This window comes from Crocodylus porosus, unplaced genomic scaffold, assembly GCF_001723895.1.
Source record: "Crocodylus porosus isolate Cpor-Errol unplaced genomic scaffold, CroPor_comp1, whole genome shotgun sequence".
Lineage (NCBI taxonomy): Eukaryota > Metazoa > Chordata > Crocodylia > Crocodylidae > Crocodylus > Crocodylus porosus.
The window spans coordinates 418,149-435,480 of NW_017728897.1; the positions used below are offsets into that span (position 1 = coordinate 418,149).

The following is a 17,332-nucleotide window of genomic DNA, read 5'->3' on the forward strand; positions in this document are numbered from 1 at the left end:
TGGAACTGAAATGCAGCCACTTCGCAATATTTGCTTTCTGATTTAGGAGAAAGAAAAGGTGGAAACATGGCTGACAAAAGCAATGCATTTCAGCACAAGAAGCTGATGATTCTACTTGCAATTTGGTAAACACTATCCCAGTCGACCTCCGTTCATTTCACCCTGGACACAGATATTACTTGATAAACTAAAAGCAGCAGCAGAAACTTATCCATAAACTTCCCTGTAAAAAAGATATGGCATTAAGTGATTTGACAGACACACAGTTTTGAGAGAGCTTTAATGGCACAAAATGTTTGTAGCTACAACTTATACATGTAGTGTAAACTGTATATAATGTTACAAAGTGCTAACTAATTTGATGAAGAATGCATAATCACTTTGGCTCAGTTAACTCCATTAATTTCAACAAATGTGTCAATTAAAAAATGTGAATTTCTAACAGAGTCTCTTCAGTTTTCACTTTTAAAACAGCAAGTAAATATGTATTTGCTGCAGTTAGATCAGCCTGCTGCATTTTTAATGTGCGAGTTTATGCATTTTTGCTTGATCCTATTTACAAATATTTTAAGCCAGTTTTCACTAAACATAAGAAAAATGAAGCCTGCATTTTTTCCAAAACTGTAAACAGGTATAAAGCTTTTTAAACAACATTTATCTTAACAAAACTTCAACTATCAATAGTTGAAACCCCTTTTCAAAGTGTACAACAGTCTGTTTCTGTCACTGTAAAACTAATTAAATTGTAGACTTTCATCCAAAGCTTATATCAGAGTATCAATAAATACTGCATTGTATCATTATATGATAACAAGCACTACAGTGATCATGTATCCATTTCTCAGTAATATTTCCAATAAATATTTTTAATCTCACAGCTGCTTGAAGTATTATTGTATGAACTGGGTTTATCCTTTAGTCACAAGCTTGTATTCTTTAAATGAAATCACCATCTATTTTGGAAAGGGGAATTTTTTTTAGTTCTTTTTTTAAAATAAGTATTTCCTACTTAGTATAAATCTATTTTTCCACTATTCCAATTTTCATACAAAACACAATGCTATAATTCATACAGATAAAAACATGCCAGAATTTCTGCCCCCACCGAGTTTAGTTAGGTCTCTAAAATGACATGGTTAATACCATCTGAAAACACTCATTACTTCTCCACACCTCTGGAAGAAACCTAACACCTGAAAAAAATTTGCAGTTGTAGGCAGTTCAAGTGCTAATATTTGGAATTAAAAAACAGATGTCTAAACAGAATAGTTAAATTGCCCTTCCACCCTATACCTAGCTTAAACCCTGGACACACTCCTCCAAAGGCAGTCAGGAGCAGAGAATAAAAATAAATAGTTTAGAAATGGTTTTCATAGCAAACTTCTCTAATTCAGTTCTTTTAAAACAAACCTCAGTTAGGAATTAGCCTCTGTGTTTCAAGTGATCACTGCCATACCAAATAATCAATGCTGTAAAGTCACAAAATCTGAAGCAAGCAAAAAATTACAGGGAGCCATTTTTTTTTCCAAACTGGCCAGCCAAGTTTTCTTAACATTTTCTACAAGGCAGCCTAATGAATTCTCTATTTAAATGAGCTTTTGCTAGTTTTAAAATTAACATTGGCTCCCTAAATACTCAGTATTAAAGTCTATATCATATTATTTTTATATATATATAAAACAACGTATTCCATCCTTCAGAGCCATGCTACATGTCCTGAAATCCAATAAAATCTACTTAAGGACAGGTATGTCCTAATGCTTTGTAACAATTTGGTACTAAAGCTTCACATTTTGAAAAAAGTGTCACTGAAGGAGGACAAGGCTGAGTGTTTCCAAAGATAAAAGTTAAACATTTATGAGAATTCTATTTAGCTATATGAGACATTGTTAGTGACCTTAGGATATCAGATACCCCACGGGAGATTATACAGTAAACAATGTGGAATGAAAACATTGAAAACTCAATTGCAGAAGCCAATGTTTCAGAGCTTTGCAACTCATGTTCCTTTACGAAATTGCAAGATCATCCCCAAAAGGCAGGTCAAATGCTTTGAATAGTTACCAAAACTTCTTCATCTTCATATTTCTAAGTGGTTCCATAACAAGCAGAATCTCTTTTTTTTACATGGAGTCTAAATACACCTAGAATATTTGTATTCAAAATTACTTTTTAAAGGAAAACTTTTCATTTAAAATTTTCCCTTAAGGAAAAAGGTAAGGAAAAGAAAAGCTTCTCCACATGCACACAATGTAAGTTTTTTTAAAACATTTTCTAGGCATCACACAAGTTTTCCTACCAGAAACAAGGAGCCTACTTTATAGAAAAGACAAGATTACAACAAGTATCTAGTATTGTCTAGTACTAAAGTATGCTGATGAATGTTAGTTATTATCCTGCTTTAGGTTTTGTGCAGTTTTTGCCTCCGGCAAATTAAAAAGGCATTAATCAAGACCGGGGATTGAATCAATTGCCTAAAAAGCTGGTTTAAAATATATTTTTATTGCCAATAATTCCTTCGCTTCAAAATCAACTTAGTTTTCAAAAAAGAAATTCCTCACCTCACTATCTAATTTTCAGTTTCTTTTGAAGAGACTGGCAAAGTCACCATTATAATACAGTCAACATGTATACCATGCACAATTGCAGATTTCTGTTTGGTGATACGAAAGGAGGCAAACAGCATCACTGATAAAACGAGAATTTGCTGGTGGCATTTTGCATTGAAAAAAGCCCTTGCAATGTACAGACAATTGTAAACTCTGTTCGGCAACTCTGATGCATCTTGTAGGCCTAGAGGTGGGGGAAGGGGGAGAAGGTGAATAGCGAACACCTCAACAGAGTTCCAATACAATACTGAATTCCAAGAGTTAGTGGAACCTGGATATGTAAAGAAAGGGTGGAGTTAGGGTCATGCTTAAAATGATCTCAAGTTCAAATGTACTAAATGTGACAGTAACACCTTCACAGGTCACATGGATTTCCAGCTTTTGCACTCTGTCTCTCAATAAGTACTGGCTGAAGGCGTAGTCAGTCGTTTTCCAATGTAGATGCTGAAATAAAAACATAAGGCCTATTTGTATTTCAAATATACTTCCCATTACACAACAGTCTTTGCACAGTCAACTGTCCTATTCTGACCTTGGAAACAAAAGTTCCCACTTTGTGAGATTCTTCCAGAGCACTTCATGTGTGACATGTAAAAGGACTGCAACAGAAACCCCAAATGAAGGGAGAGTTTTTTAAAGGAGTCTGAGGGATACAAAGACCCTAATCCCATCAAAACTCAGGAGGAGATGAGAGCCTAACCACAGACTCATTTAAAAATCCCAGACAAGAAGTTCTGTTTGTTCTGTGTTTATATAGTACTGAGCACCAGGGGTTCCTGGTCTTAGACTAAAGCTATGAACCACAACAATAATACAAACAACACTGAAGTACCGACTTCTTCAGGCAAAGCAGAAAAAAGCAAAACAAGCTTTAAAACACTTAAGTTTGGGACCTACAACAACAGACCAATCTAACAAATGAACAATCTTTAATGCATTTTTGCAACAAGACAAATATTTTCTCTTTATGTTTTCTATTGGCTAGTTTTGCCATAAAGGCAAAAAACAAACAACCAACCCTCCCCACCTCCACCAAACAAGGCAGTTGACAAGAATAATTGACGTAAATTGCTCAGGCTGCATACAAGAAAAAAGCGAGCACAATTCTCTGCCCTCCCCCACCCCCACAAAAGGTGTAAGATGCCCAGGATTCACATCCGATTATGAATACCTTGACAGTGTTGCTAGGTGCTTTGAAAAAGACAATTGCTAATTCTGTGAGATAGGCAAAGTGCTGCGTGCATCTTTCCATCTGAAGTTTGCAAACCTTTAGTTTCAGCACCAACATACAATAACAGTGCCAGCCACTCAAAATGAGCGGAAGCCTGAAATAAAATTTGCTGTATACATGAGAACTGAGCACTGTCCAATGATGTAAAAACAGAGCTCTTGAATCAAACAGTTATACTCATTTTTCTGTGTGGTTTATTTTTATTTTTATTACACTATGCTCTGATAATTCCAAATAGAATGAGTGGAAGAACAAGTGGTGCATGCCATAGGACCCACCCTGCAAATATTATTTTCAATGAAGTATTGGAGGTAACCTAGACCTCTGACCTGACAATGATCTTTGTGCATTCTGAAAATATAACTATTCAATTTCTAAATTCTCTCCTGAGAAAATACAGACAGTTTTATTGTGTGTTGTTGTCAAGACTGTTTTGCCTCCATTTTAATATACTACCCGAACTAAACTCTGAGCATACCATCACGGTAATCTCAGTACTCTTATTATGCTCTTCCCCTAACAGGTACTACAAATGCTACTACAGAAGCATATAGACAAAAAGACAGATGCAAAATTAAAAACTACTATGAGCACTTACCCTAGGCCCAAAGCCAAAACATGAGATATGAACAGAGATGGAATGAAAACCTTAAGAAACTCTGCAGAGAAAATGCCACCTTTCTTCATAGCTCCACTCTTCCTCATACTTAAAGATATTGAGCGTTTAGGATGTCTGAAGTGAAATTCCCTAAAGGAAGAAAAAGAAAAAAAAAAAATAAATCAACACAAATTTTTCAGAAGTCCAAAGAAGTCTATTGAAACTTTTCAAGCAATTAAATTGTAAGGGATGAACAAGAAAAAGTGTGAGACATTATGAAGAGATCACTCACTCAAGGAGCACAAACACAAAGGGAGCAGTAGCTGAAGAGAGAGGCAGGCATGAGAGAGGGAATTTCAGGATAGGACTTGTTAGTAACAGCCTCAGGCTTTCTGCGTTTCATTAGAGAAAAAGAAATCCACCAGATACAGACAGCAACTTCTACTTTAGGCAAAAAAACTTGGCATTTAAGGATCCCATAGTTTCTTGTTTGGTGTTTTATACATATTTTACTTATACCAAACCCAAGGTGGAGAGAGTTTAGGTGACTTTCCCAACACCACACCAGTCAATAAGTCATGGATAAACCACACAAATATCAAGTCCAAGTACCCAGCTCTCCCAAGTAAAATAGCAACTGGAAAGAAATAACTGCATATTAAAACTTCATGTGGACGGAGATTGGTTTTAATAAAGTTAATTTCTATGCTATTAAGGTTTTACACTGTTCACTTGTTTTATAAATTTTATGCTCCCCAGGGAACACCCAAGTCTGATGCAGATAGCCAATACATTTCCGTGTAACGTGTGAATCGTGATTCTTCTTTCCTTCTTGCAGAAGGAGATTTATTAAGAGAGTTCGACTCACTTGGGAGGAATGTTTTCAGGCCTACTCGACCAGTCTGATACCCAGTCAGCACTTTTCTTCAAAACTTCCACCTCTTTCTCTCCTTCTACTGCTTCCTCTTCAGACTGAAAATATACATGGGACATGCCTTGTAACAACACTCAATCAGCTGTTCCTTGTGGTATTAGCTTAAGAGTATTAACTGCAGTGACAAAATGCTAAACAGCAGAGGCTGGCAGTTTTGCAACTACTGAGGTGTTTGTGCACATGTCAGGATGGGGGGACAAAAAGATGACAACTGAATAGACATTTTTGCATCAAGGAGATGTTTACAAGGGATTTTAGTATGCCAACAGAGTCTGCTGAGACCAGTGCATCTCTAACAATGGTAGTTTTTTATCAAGCACATAAGCCAGCTATCTTTTAACAATATTTAAACAGGTATTTCACACTGAAGAATGAACCAGAGGATGATCTCACTGTGAGTTTGACTAAACTAGTGTTGAACAAATGTTTTAGACAAAAAATATCTGTAAAATTACAACAAACCTTAATTTAGATGTAATGCAATTAAAATGCAGTATTTCTGCCCAAATTGCAGAAAAATATCTGAAAGACTAATTCCTTTAAGATAATTTCCACTGTCAAACAAGGATCTTTAAGCTATTGTAAATTAACACAGAAATCCTACCATATGGAAAAGCCAGCTAAGATACAGCCTACAGGTTGCTATTCCTTTGGCTGGCAGGAAGCAAGATCATCATACACAGGGCACCTATTCGTATGGCAGAAGGAACTGCTTGTGTGGCTATGCCACTCTCTCCTCCAAGCTCAATGGGAACCTTAACCCAAATCTGGCCTTTAGCGAAGTGAGATCACTTCACCTGGAGTTCAGCTATGTTAGCTGGAAAAAGGGGATACAAAATTACAATAGGGAAATGGCAGTCCTAAATAGAGGAATCAAAAGCAAAGAATCTCACTCAGGTTGGTATGATTCTCTATAGGCCTGCAAGAGGCACCAGTTCAATTGTTTGGCCACCCTCTCTGACAAAATGAAATGAACAGCCTCATTCCAGCAGCACAGCTCTCAACTTGTACTGCTGAAGACAGCAAATTCCATTAAATGACCCAACTTAGACTTCAGCATTTATTTCCTTCCATTTGATATCACTGAGGTTACTGAAACTCAAGCGAGCACAGCGACACAGTGATAACCCAAGCATGCTGAAATCTTAGGTAAAAATGAAAGAACTTCAGGAACAAATTGGTCTGTCCCACACCTGCTCAACACGTTTGTTATTAAAAAACAAAACAAAAAAAGGACAAGAGCTCTGATAACCTGCCTACAAGGTCTGCAAAAGGAACTTGATAACTGTGTATCTACTCTACAGAGATAAGACTATAAAATTCATTTTCCGATTCAGGTTTTAAATGTTCAAAACTTTAATATTTCTTTCCCCCTCCAAGCTAGTGAGCACATTACTCTCCTTCTTTAATTGTTTTTTTTCTTAAAACACCACATCCCAGTAGAAACATTTTACTCGACAAAAACAAAACAAACCTTATAACAGACCATCTTAAGTATGTTACTGTTACTGATTCACAGACCTCGTTTAAATAGTAATCGACCAGAGGATCATTTCCCTCCCATAACTATAGTCAAACTATAAGGAAACAGTGATCATCCAAATGAGCTAAAAGACATTTCTAAGTGGTTTAGATATTTGGAGTTTACTAGTAGTCAAGCTAAAATTCAAGAATATTGTTGTACCCTCCTACTAAATTAATACATCACTGAAAGCCAATTTTAAAGTCTCTAAATGATTCTCTTTCACTTAAGAGCCCCAGCTTTCCAGCAGTCCATGATAACTTTTGCCCATCTACACAGGGAACTGTCTACTATAATACGCAATTCTGTGACTTCAACTTAGCATTTTAGAAATTACAAGACAAAGTACCTGAGAACTACTATCCTTACTCGTGTGCATTTCCACATCAAACGTTATCTGGCCATCTTCTTGAGGTGAAGGACTACAGATAAAAGTGAAGGTATTACTGTCATTTTTGCTATATGACTGGATTTATTAAGTTACACACATATTAGCATTCAAAAACTTGTCTAACTTTACCCCCACCAAGCAGTTGGTGCAACAAAAAAAAAAAAATCACCCCCAAAAATCCTTGCCAGAAACATTAGTGCAAGAGCAAAATAATTAAGTTATTCTTACGTGCAATACAAACAGCCTATTCTAATGAAAAAACAAGTATTGGTGTCTTATTCTTCATACACTATGCCAGAAGCAAAAATCCTTTCATGCCCAAAGACTTCCCACATTTCCAATTTGTTCCTATTTCAGTTTTTCCCCTTCCCATCCCCGAGACTACCCTTCTGGTAATCAGAAAGGATGAGAAGCACCTCTTTAGCATCAACAACAAGCACACTGCTTCCTCCAAAAACCTGCCCCCCAAACAAAAGGCAAAGATATTTTTTGATGAGGTAACACCTTGCTGCTGCAGCCAAGAAAACAGATTTCCAGGTCATGGGGAACTTAGGTTTTTTGAAATTTGGTTTCTTTCCAAACAGGACTCAAACCAAAACAATTTCAAAATTTTCCCAAGACCAAAAGAGCTCTGGACCCTAACGCTACTCAGTAAAGCCAGAAGTGCCCAATTGTAGGACAGCCCAGACAAACAGGACTGCGGACCTGGACACGCAGTTCCTTGGGCCAGGGACATTCTGTAAAGAACCTATTCAGATGAAGTTTGTCAAGTACACAAACATAATGGAGGAATCTACCTTGAGTATTTAATAGAACTGATTTACTATAATTTTAGTGAACAGTACCTTCAGGCATAGGATCCGTATTCTTGCCTTTTAGTTTCTCTTAAATCATCATGCGCTGGTAATCCCCGTGTCATTAACAGAGCTTTTTTTCTTCAACTAATACATGAATTATGTCAATATGAAATCTGATACTGATGCAATCCCTTCTACTCCAAGGATATTTTTTATTTTAATAAGAATAAATGACCTTTTTCAAACAATATTAGTTCTATGCAGGATTCAGCAAAGCACTTCAAATGGACATTTTGGCTGGCTCATGAAGTTTAAACTGATAGCATGTCATAAGCCTTTGCATAAGATATCAGAAACGGAATTTGCACTAATGGCATCAAGGAAAGGGAGCACTGAGCTATATTTCCTTACCTGTCACAGTGGGAACTGCCCCTTGAACTACTTTGTCCTGATTCATGCTGGGCATCCAGAAGAATTTTTTCCATGTCTCCATTATGGATAGAAGAGGATGAAGGAACATGTTCCAGACCCCCATTTTTTCCATTTGTATTGTCATTGCCATTGCCATTTATCTGCAACTCCACCCAAGAACCTGTTGGGTTAGCCAAATAGCTATCGTTAGAAGCGGTGAAACTAAAACCCAGCTTAAGGGTTTATCATTTGCATGCAGAAAAATGTGAATATGGTCAATTCAGATAACATCCACTGCTGCTGCCATAAGAACCTCATAAACAAATAGAGATGACAAGGATTGCAAGGTTATTTCTTTAGTTAGAAGCAGAATTAAGGCAAGGACAACAATTTCCTTTATTTTAGCTAACTGCAGAATTAAAAATAAAGAATGAAGTAGGCTTGATTTGGATAAACAAGAAGTAACAGAACCACCGCCCTTTCTCGCTCCTATTTTTTAGAATTCCTCTGGCCTCCCTCTTCCTTCTGTATGTTTAAGCTCCCAGCTACATAAAAAATAAAAATGCACAAATCCTGCCTTCCTACACTGATCTGCTCTGTTCTGTTCTCCAGTGCCGTTTGGTACCCTACACACATATTTAAAACGCAATACATACCTACTGTGCCACACAATTCATGCTATAACACTGGAATGGAAATAAAGCTTAAGTGTTAACAATGCTATTCTTGTGTGTGACAATTCAGATTCTCAGTTTCAATTACATGAGGGGACACAGTATTACCCGAATATTTAACTTAGAATTTTCTAACTGAAATAGCACTAATAATCATTTCTAACAGATAACTATTTTCTTGCACCTGGACAGTTAAACTGATTTGTGCAGGGAAGATTCCATTCTAAACTATAATTATGCTATATAAACTGTAATTATTTATGTTATTTTCCCTTCATTTTAAATAATAATAATAGTAGTAATAACAACAACAACAACAACAATATGCAACAACAGTTGACAGAGGAGCTGTGGGTGCCATATTAGCATTGAAAACACAGGCTGTAAACTACTATTAAAGAAAATCAAAGACCAGACCATATTAAAAACTTATGCAAATTAACTCATTGGAAGACCTTCCCCCCCATTAACCAGTGTATGGAGCAGTAATGGGTTTCAGTTATTTTGAAACTAATCCTAAATGAATAAGTTAGGTAGTTCATGTTGAGTGATAAAGGTAATAACATGTTGGCCCTGCTGCACAGGCTAAAATACTTGGTGTCATCCATCCAGCTACAATCATGGGGTTCCTGTTTATTAACTGAATTAGTATCAATTGAGACTATGATAGCCAATTTAGTTCTTCACTGGAATATTTTGAATTTTTTGAGACAGTTAATATGAATTTGAAAAACATATTTTGGGTTTGGGTTTTTTTCCTTTTAAAATCTTATTAACCAATGTAAATTTGAGGGCTTTTCTGTTTCTCTGAGCCCCATATATGCATTTCATATCTTTTTTATCAGTCTCATTGCAGAATATTTTCAAATTTAGAAATTCATTACATCATATTCAGTCTGAAAATACTGAGATTACTGTAAGCTAGCATCTTGTAAAAATTACCGATTCTTAAATCTGGTGCTGTCAGTGTTTCCCATGAAAATATCAGTATAACTATTTATGAAAAAAAACTTCTGTATTTGCTATAGTAGATTTTAAACACACCATTTAAATGTCTGGGCTACAAAACTGGATTATTAACAAAAAAAGAAAATGAACACAATCAGTGTCACACACCTTAAGTTATTTATTGACCTCAGAAAATTCTGCCCTACATATAACCTAGAAATTATTACATAATAGGCTGCTTTCTGAGCTTAATATAAGATTCTCATACAAATGTTTGCTGGCACAGGAGAAAGGAAACAAATGAAAGAACACTACCAGTAAAAGCAACACACTTATGATACCTTAAAACATTGGCAAGCAAAATACAGCCCGTGGGCTGTATCTGGCCCGCCAGATGATTCTACACAGCCCACGGGGCACCTAAAAAATTTAGAAAATTAATATCATCTGCCCCAATAGTCTGTCAAAGATGACAGGAGCCAGGGACAGTAGGACCCAGGGGAAGCCTGAGCAGGACTGAACAGCCATGTCCTACACACCCCCAGTCATTTCACTCCCTTCCTGTCCCCTGCCTGGCTCCAGCACCACATGTCTGCTGGCTACATCACCAGAATGGGGAGCACAGCGCCGCACCAGTATGGGTGTGTGTGCACACATGTGTGCGCTGGGATAGTGTGCAAATGTAAATGGGGGGCAGGCAGAGAGAGTGTGCAAGCAGGGGCAGAGGGTGTGTGTGTTCATAGGCAGAATCCTACACGCACACCTCACCATACACATGTACCCACACCCCTTTGCACTGCCATGCACACAGACCCTGCACATCCCCAGCCCCACACAAACACCATACCCACCCACACCCCATATATCCATACACACACACCCACATGCTCTCTCACCCCACATACCCACAAACCTAAACCCACCCCCCACAACATACAAGAGTAAGACTTCATTTTAAGCTATTGTGCAATCATCTCTATGTACACTACACAAACAGAGGTAAATCAAGACAAAAACGTTTTTTTAAATCAAATTAATGAATACTGGACATCAGGGGTTCCCAAAGCTTTTATGCCACAGCCCCGGTATACTGTGGCCCAGCAATCACAGCAGACCATAGCCAGAGTTTCCAGCCAGAAGACAGGTAAGGATACCCTCATTCCCCAGGTGGGCAGGGGTGGGCCAAACCCGGCATTGTCGCAGGCCCTGCAGAAGGAGCCGCAGCCCCTGGGAGGCCACAGTTTGCCAGTCTGCGGCCACTGGCAGCCAACTGTGCTGCAGACTGGCCTAGGGATTGAGAACCCCTGCTATAGATGTTTGCGTTTTAGAATATAATTTGGTATTTTTCTGGTTCTGAGACAGCAAAACCCCTTGCTGAAGGGAGTACTTCCAGGGGCAAAGGGGAATGACTTCTGACAGCAAAGGTTACGGGGCAGGACTTACGGTCACAAGATGGCAACCGGGGAGGTGCACTGGTCAAGAGGCAGACAACCCACAACAGGTTGCCAAAACTCGGTAAGCGGACCCCCGCCTGAAATAATTGCCTGCCCCCGTCTTAAAACGTTACTACAGATGGAACAAAAATATTTCCACCAACAGTCTGTAAACTTTTGCAGCGTTTATAACACATCATTGTTACCACTGGTTCCCTACTTTGCGTTCTTCCCAACAACTGCAGAAGGAAAAAAAGCAAGAAATGGGAATTAGAGTATGTAAAGAACTGGCAGGGATAGAAGCTAAAGCTATTTTCAATTCCAATCTGACTAGACTTGTATGCCAACAGATTACTGACTTCTAATTACATGCACTAACATACCATGTATGTTAATATGTATGTATAGTCTGTGTGACTGACTATGCAATTTAAGGCAAATTCAAGTCAGGGCCCCAAAATAACATCACCAGTAACATTATAGGAATGTCTATGTAGGCCAACAACATGTAACTTAATTGAAGTGAACAATTTAGTCCATCCTCACTATCAATTATTCACCATGCTTGGCATGCTTGCTATTGTGTCCATGCTCGTACAGGTGTTAGACTCAATCACACGAGCTGCACGGTCATGGGTAGCATCAGCAAGTGACTAACTGTGGATGAACGTGCACTGCTTTTATGCAAATCCTTGGGTATTCTAGAAAGTTGAACCACAGCCCAGGAAGTCTTCTCTTGACTGCGCAGGATTGTCACTGTATCAGCCATGCAACTTTCATACCACAGCAAGCTCATCACTAAGTTTCATTACCATAAGCATCTCCATGTCTAGGTGCTGTTCATGGGTGTAAGCAATGCCGTGACATGATCTTTTATTTGGTGCCGGAAGGTTTTGCAAAGCAACAAATGAGCAACTACCAGATGCCACCAGCAGCACGCTCTGCCAGATGACACAGAGTGCATGCACCAGCTGAATAGCAAGGTATCCAGCTTCTTGTAAGAAAGAGCATTAGCTGTGAAAAGGCAGTTTAAGGTTAGGGGAGGGAGGGAGTACTTTATCTTTCAAATCTGGAATGACCAGCAGAGACTGCAGAATTGAAGTGAGGACTACCTCATTTTAAAGAATCAGCCAGACCTGCCCTGCAGCAACTGTCTTCCAAGACAAAGATATCCATATACAGAAACTTGTGTCAACTGCAGTTTGGAAGCCAGACTGATTATCAACTATTCTATAGCTATTTCAGACTGGAAAAGTCTTACCATATAAATATATAATGATCTGTGAGGAATCCCTCAACTATCATCTAGCATTAAAGAGGACAGAAGTGCAGTAAACAATGCAAGAAAAAGGGGAGGCAGAGATGCACAGTAAATATAAACAAGGAAGGCTATTTCCTTTAAGGCAGATTGGAGACTAAGGTTTTGGTAAATGACCAGAAAGGTAACTAGTGAAATAAAGTCTGGGACTGCAGTTAAGACTGTACAGAACTGCCTCCTATACCATGACTGGAATGCAATTGCATGAGCACGAGCTACAAATCACAACTTTTACTGCAGTCCATATTCAATTGAGAGAATTTCTGATCAGACACAAGTTGCACTATAGTCATGTTTGAGGGAACAATAATATTAGCAAATAATTAAAAATTCCCATCAAGACCTGCTAGACTTTGCGTGACAAGCACTACAGCACGTCCTCATTCTCTGTCTGCTCAGTCACCTTAGTTGAGTCAAAGTATGTTTAGTCAGTACCTAGTCATTCTGCTATCAAGCATAAACACTGCCACACATGCCCAGTACGGTGATCAAGCAGCAGCTACTAACTAATTTTGAGAGAACCTGGTGATCCTTTTCCTTCCAAGGATCACGTGCTATAAACCTCCTAGCTGAGATAAATGGATGGTAGAGCACTATATCTATCTCATCTAGCTGAAAGTGACGCCCAGAAGTAATTGCTGAGAAGAAAACCTATTCCCCCTCTTCCTCTACTCAAAGATCCATACATATGACCTCCTCACTACGGGCTCTGGCAGCAACAGGGACAAGATCTCCTAAGAAGAATATTCTGGCAAGTGATAAACCAAGTTAAGAAACAACACTCCTCATCTTCAAATCAGCTTCCTAAAGGCAGCAAGTTATACTACCTCATCACACTGCAGCTTCAAGCTCAGCAATGGCTGACATTTTATTCCTCCAAAATTTTTAAGTAACCATATGAAAAAGGAATACCACACTCTAAGTAAAATGTTACACACATTGACATTTTCCAACATACAGAAGTGGCATTTGTGCTTTAAAAAAGAATTTGAATCCAATTTCAATTTTGCTTTAGGTGACAGATTTCAATTCACTTACAGATTTTTGTGGAGAGTTCAAAATACAGCATTTGGGTCACATACATAGTATGGAAATAAAAAGCAAACAAACTTTCATTGGAAAGTTCATCAGCTGTGGAATGATTTCTAGTAACTTCACAATACAGAACAAGATGGATAAAAATAAACAATTAACACCCCCCCATTGGATTTTTTAAAATTTAAATCAGATGTTTTAATTTAATTACATTTTTTATTTTCAAGATGCTTTTAAAAAAATAATAAACCTATATAGTTTTAATTTAAGAGATGTTAGATCTTGAAGATATCATCATGGAATAGGGATTATAACTTTTAATGATATACTCTTTGAGACAATATAAGTCAGAGGGATTCCATGTAGGAACGGAGATCTGCCCATAGAAAGCTGACTGCAGGATTGGGGTTTAACTTCTATTTCATACAGTACCTTTAAATCAACCCAAAGTCAAGTTTTCCTAAATTCTGCTACAAATCTGAAACAGCAACAACTATATCTTATGGCTCATTGCCATTATGCAGGCACAGAAGCTTCTACAAGATAAGGAATTTAATGGATTTCTTCACAAACTCACATTATCTATGGGTTCTTCCATAATCTGTGTACTTTTCAAACAGTGCCAGCTAAATGCTCAAGTCCTCCTTTAGCAGTTTGTTTGGTCAGTGTCTGATTTCAGTTAAAAACCAAGGAGGCTTCTTTGCTCCAAACCAGTGGTGCATAATAAACAATGCATTTTGAGTCATGCTCAGAAACAAACAAGTTAAGGAACCCCACACCTGTAATGAAATACATCATTATCACAAAAGCTTTTTCATTTCCCACAGTAAAGCTTTCTGTCTTGCAGATTTCTCTGGCACCATTGGGGTTTTTTGTTCCCCTTCCACAGCACAATGGCCAGAATGATATAGCAGTAACTGTGAAGTAGCCACTGTCCCTGGCTAGTCAGCACTAGTTGTTAATTTCCATATGTACTCAACTAAAACAACATATCCTAACATGTTTCTCATGTGAAAAAGGTACAACTTTACAGAGAACCCTAACTTAATATTTTATTCCTCAGGAATGCAGTGTGCATTGCCAAAATAAATATATAATTAAAATAATTGCAAATGCTTTCTAGTTAGTTTCATCTGCCCCTGATACAGAACAAAATGAAGTAAGATTGACCAGAAAAGCAAGACTGCTAAGAAAATCAGAGGGAGCCCATTCCTATGGACAGACACTAGACTGGAATATAGGATTTCTGAGTCCCCTTCCCAGGTCTTTTACTTCTGTAGCATGACCTTCACTCTGCGTAAAGCGCTCTGAATGGAAAGCACTGAAGAAAGGCAAACCATGTATTCCGATAAAAATGAATAAAAGCATACATTTTTTATCCTGACAAAACTCAGCAACATGTTCACAGGCTAACAGAAAGGCTGAACTCCTGCTAAGCATGACTGAACCTTCCCTAGATGATTGGCTGCACTTGCTTTGCTCAAGAAGCCCAGAACTTCAAAGTTTCTACTGCATATTTTGTTTGCCACCTTGAACAATCACGCTGACTTCACTGAGAGTTTGTGGGCCAATACTGCGACGAAATCCCCCCAAGCCAGCCCTGAATGAAGCACTACTGACTTTCATGGTGGCGTATGGCACAAGTTGCCTACAGGGTCCCTCCAAGTGGGTTTTCTTTCTTTTTTGTGCAGCAAGGTAATTCCAACAAGTCAGAGAAGACTGTTGTCAGTGAAACTGGTTAATTATAGCAACACTTGATGTCACCTCAACCCAATGGAAACCATACCAAGGGGCAGAAGTTGCTCTGATCTCATCCATGCCCTTAATTTCACTGCAAAAGCCGGACAGAAGCAACAGCTAGTAAGGAATGTGTCTTATTCAGACATGCTCTCATGAGAACATGAGCACACAGCCCAGGGACAAGCAGGAGGTGCTACAGCCCCCAGGAACGTGCCACACCAATGTTATCGCAGGAACAAAAGGATGCAGCAAAGCCGCTGACACAGACATTGGACCCAGGGGAAACCAGCTCAGTCAGGGATATGGACTCAGCGCCTAGGTCACGGAACAGGACTGACTCCCCGGAGCACCACCAGCCTGAGGACCCAGGCCATCCCCCCCACCCCATTACCGCTGCCTCGCACCCCCCTGGGCCCACTCCAGGCAGCCCCACCACTGCCGCCCCGCAGCCTGCTCTGTGCCCTCCCCCCCGAGCTGCCTGCGCCCACTCCAGGCAGCCCCACCACTGCCGCCCCCCAGCCTGCCCTATGCCCTTCCCCCTGACCTGCCTCCCACTGTTTAAGGCCCCCCTCCCCCTCAGGGGGAGCAGCCGTTAGGGTCCCCGCGGATTGGTCCGCAGCTCTCGCGCGGCAGCAATCTCCACCAATCCCAGCCCCGGGGGGGGGGGTCTCCTGGCCCGCAGCCCCCTCCTCATTTACATATGCTAAGACAGGCCGTACTCACTGTTGAGGCCCGGCTCGGCGGGGGTGCCCTCGGCCGGCGGGTTGTTGTTGTGGTGGTGGTGGTGGTGGTGCTGCTGCGGCTGCTGGGGACAGGACATGGCGGCGCGGCGGCGGCAGCTAGGAAGCCTCTGGGCTCCGAACAACAACAACAAGCCCGAACCCACTCGGCTCCAGCAGCCCCGCCTCCTTCCAAGGCGCAGGCGCAGCTGGAAAGCCCCGCCCCTGCCAACCGCGCAGGCGCTGGGACGCGCTGCGCGTCATAGCACGAAACTGCGCATCATAGCATGAAACTGCGCATGTGCTGTGCCATCCAGCCACGCCAGGACAGGCACCTTGCAGCATGCATGCGCTAATCGGCTGGGGTATCACTGCGCATGTGTCGCACGAGGTGGGGAAGAACACCACCAGCTCAGACATGAATAGCTAAGAGAAAGGGGCGGGGCTTAGAGCCAGGCTGTCTGCGCTGGGCCCTGGTGCAGTGCTGTCCCTGCGAGGATACAGGTCAGAGTACTGCACGTATCAAGAGAAACCTGGAAAGTTCTTTAAAAAAAACCCCAGTTCTTCGCAAAAGAAAAACTAGGGTTTGGTTTTTTTTTAAAACCTAAAGGAAAAAACAGTGCAAAAAGGAACAGCAGGCATATTACAAGGGGTGCTGCGCCTCTGAAAAGCATGTAGTGCATGTGCATAGGGGCAATGACTCCTCCCCATCTACCTGCCTCTATAGCCAGTGGTGATAAACCTTTCCATCTCCCCCTTCAGTTCAACTTTCAAAGTTTCAGCTTTCCTTACTCCTGCACCAGCTTGTGATATACATGCGACACTTAATGCCCATTGGACTAATTCTACAGCCCATTAGCGCGGCTGGCGAAAAGCATTAATCTGTGCTAGTTCACAGTGGAATTGGTCCAATGTATATTGTGTCACCAGCCTGCATTCATCTGCACTAATGCGCAGTAACACTGATTATGG

At 40.0% G+C, this 17,332-nt stretch overlaps 1 protein-coding gene across 1 annotated transcript; it reads right to left on the reverse strand.

Moving 5' to 3' along the window:
• Window positions 1-265: 265 nt before the first annotated feature.
• BNIP3L (BCL2 interacting protein 3 like) lies at window positions 266-16,557 on the reverse strand. The gene is made up of 6 exons (XM_019556558.1): window positions 16,365-16,557; window positions 8,494-8,674; window positions 7,244-7,316; window positions 5,307-5,410; window positions 4,439-4,588; window positions 266-3,053 (listed from the first exon to the last, which is right to left on the reverse strand). The coding sequence occupies exons 1-6, from the start codon at window positions 16,459-16,461 to the stop codon at window positions 3,005-3,007; spliced, it is 654 nt and encodes a 217-aa protein (XP_019412103.1). The 5' UTR covers window positions 16,462-16,557; the 3' UTR covers window positions 266-3,004.
• Between the last annotated feature and the right edge of the window lie 775 nt (window positions 16,558-17,332).

Coding starts and splice junctions, on each gene's coding strand:
- BNIP3L (XM_019556558.1), bottom strand. CDS start 16,461: ATGTCCTGTCCCCAGCAGCCGCAGCAGCACCACCACCACCACCACCAC. Junction 7,317..8,493: donor GGCAGTTCCCACTGTGACAG/GTAAGGAAATAT, acceptor TTTTATCTGTAG/TCCTTCACCTCAAGAAGATG. Junction 4,589..5,306: donor CCTGAAAACATTCCTCCCAA/GTGAGTCGAACT, acceptor TTCTTCCTTTAG/GGAATTTCACTTCAGACATC.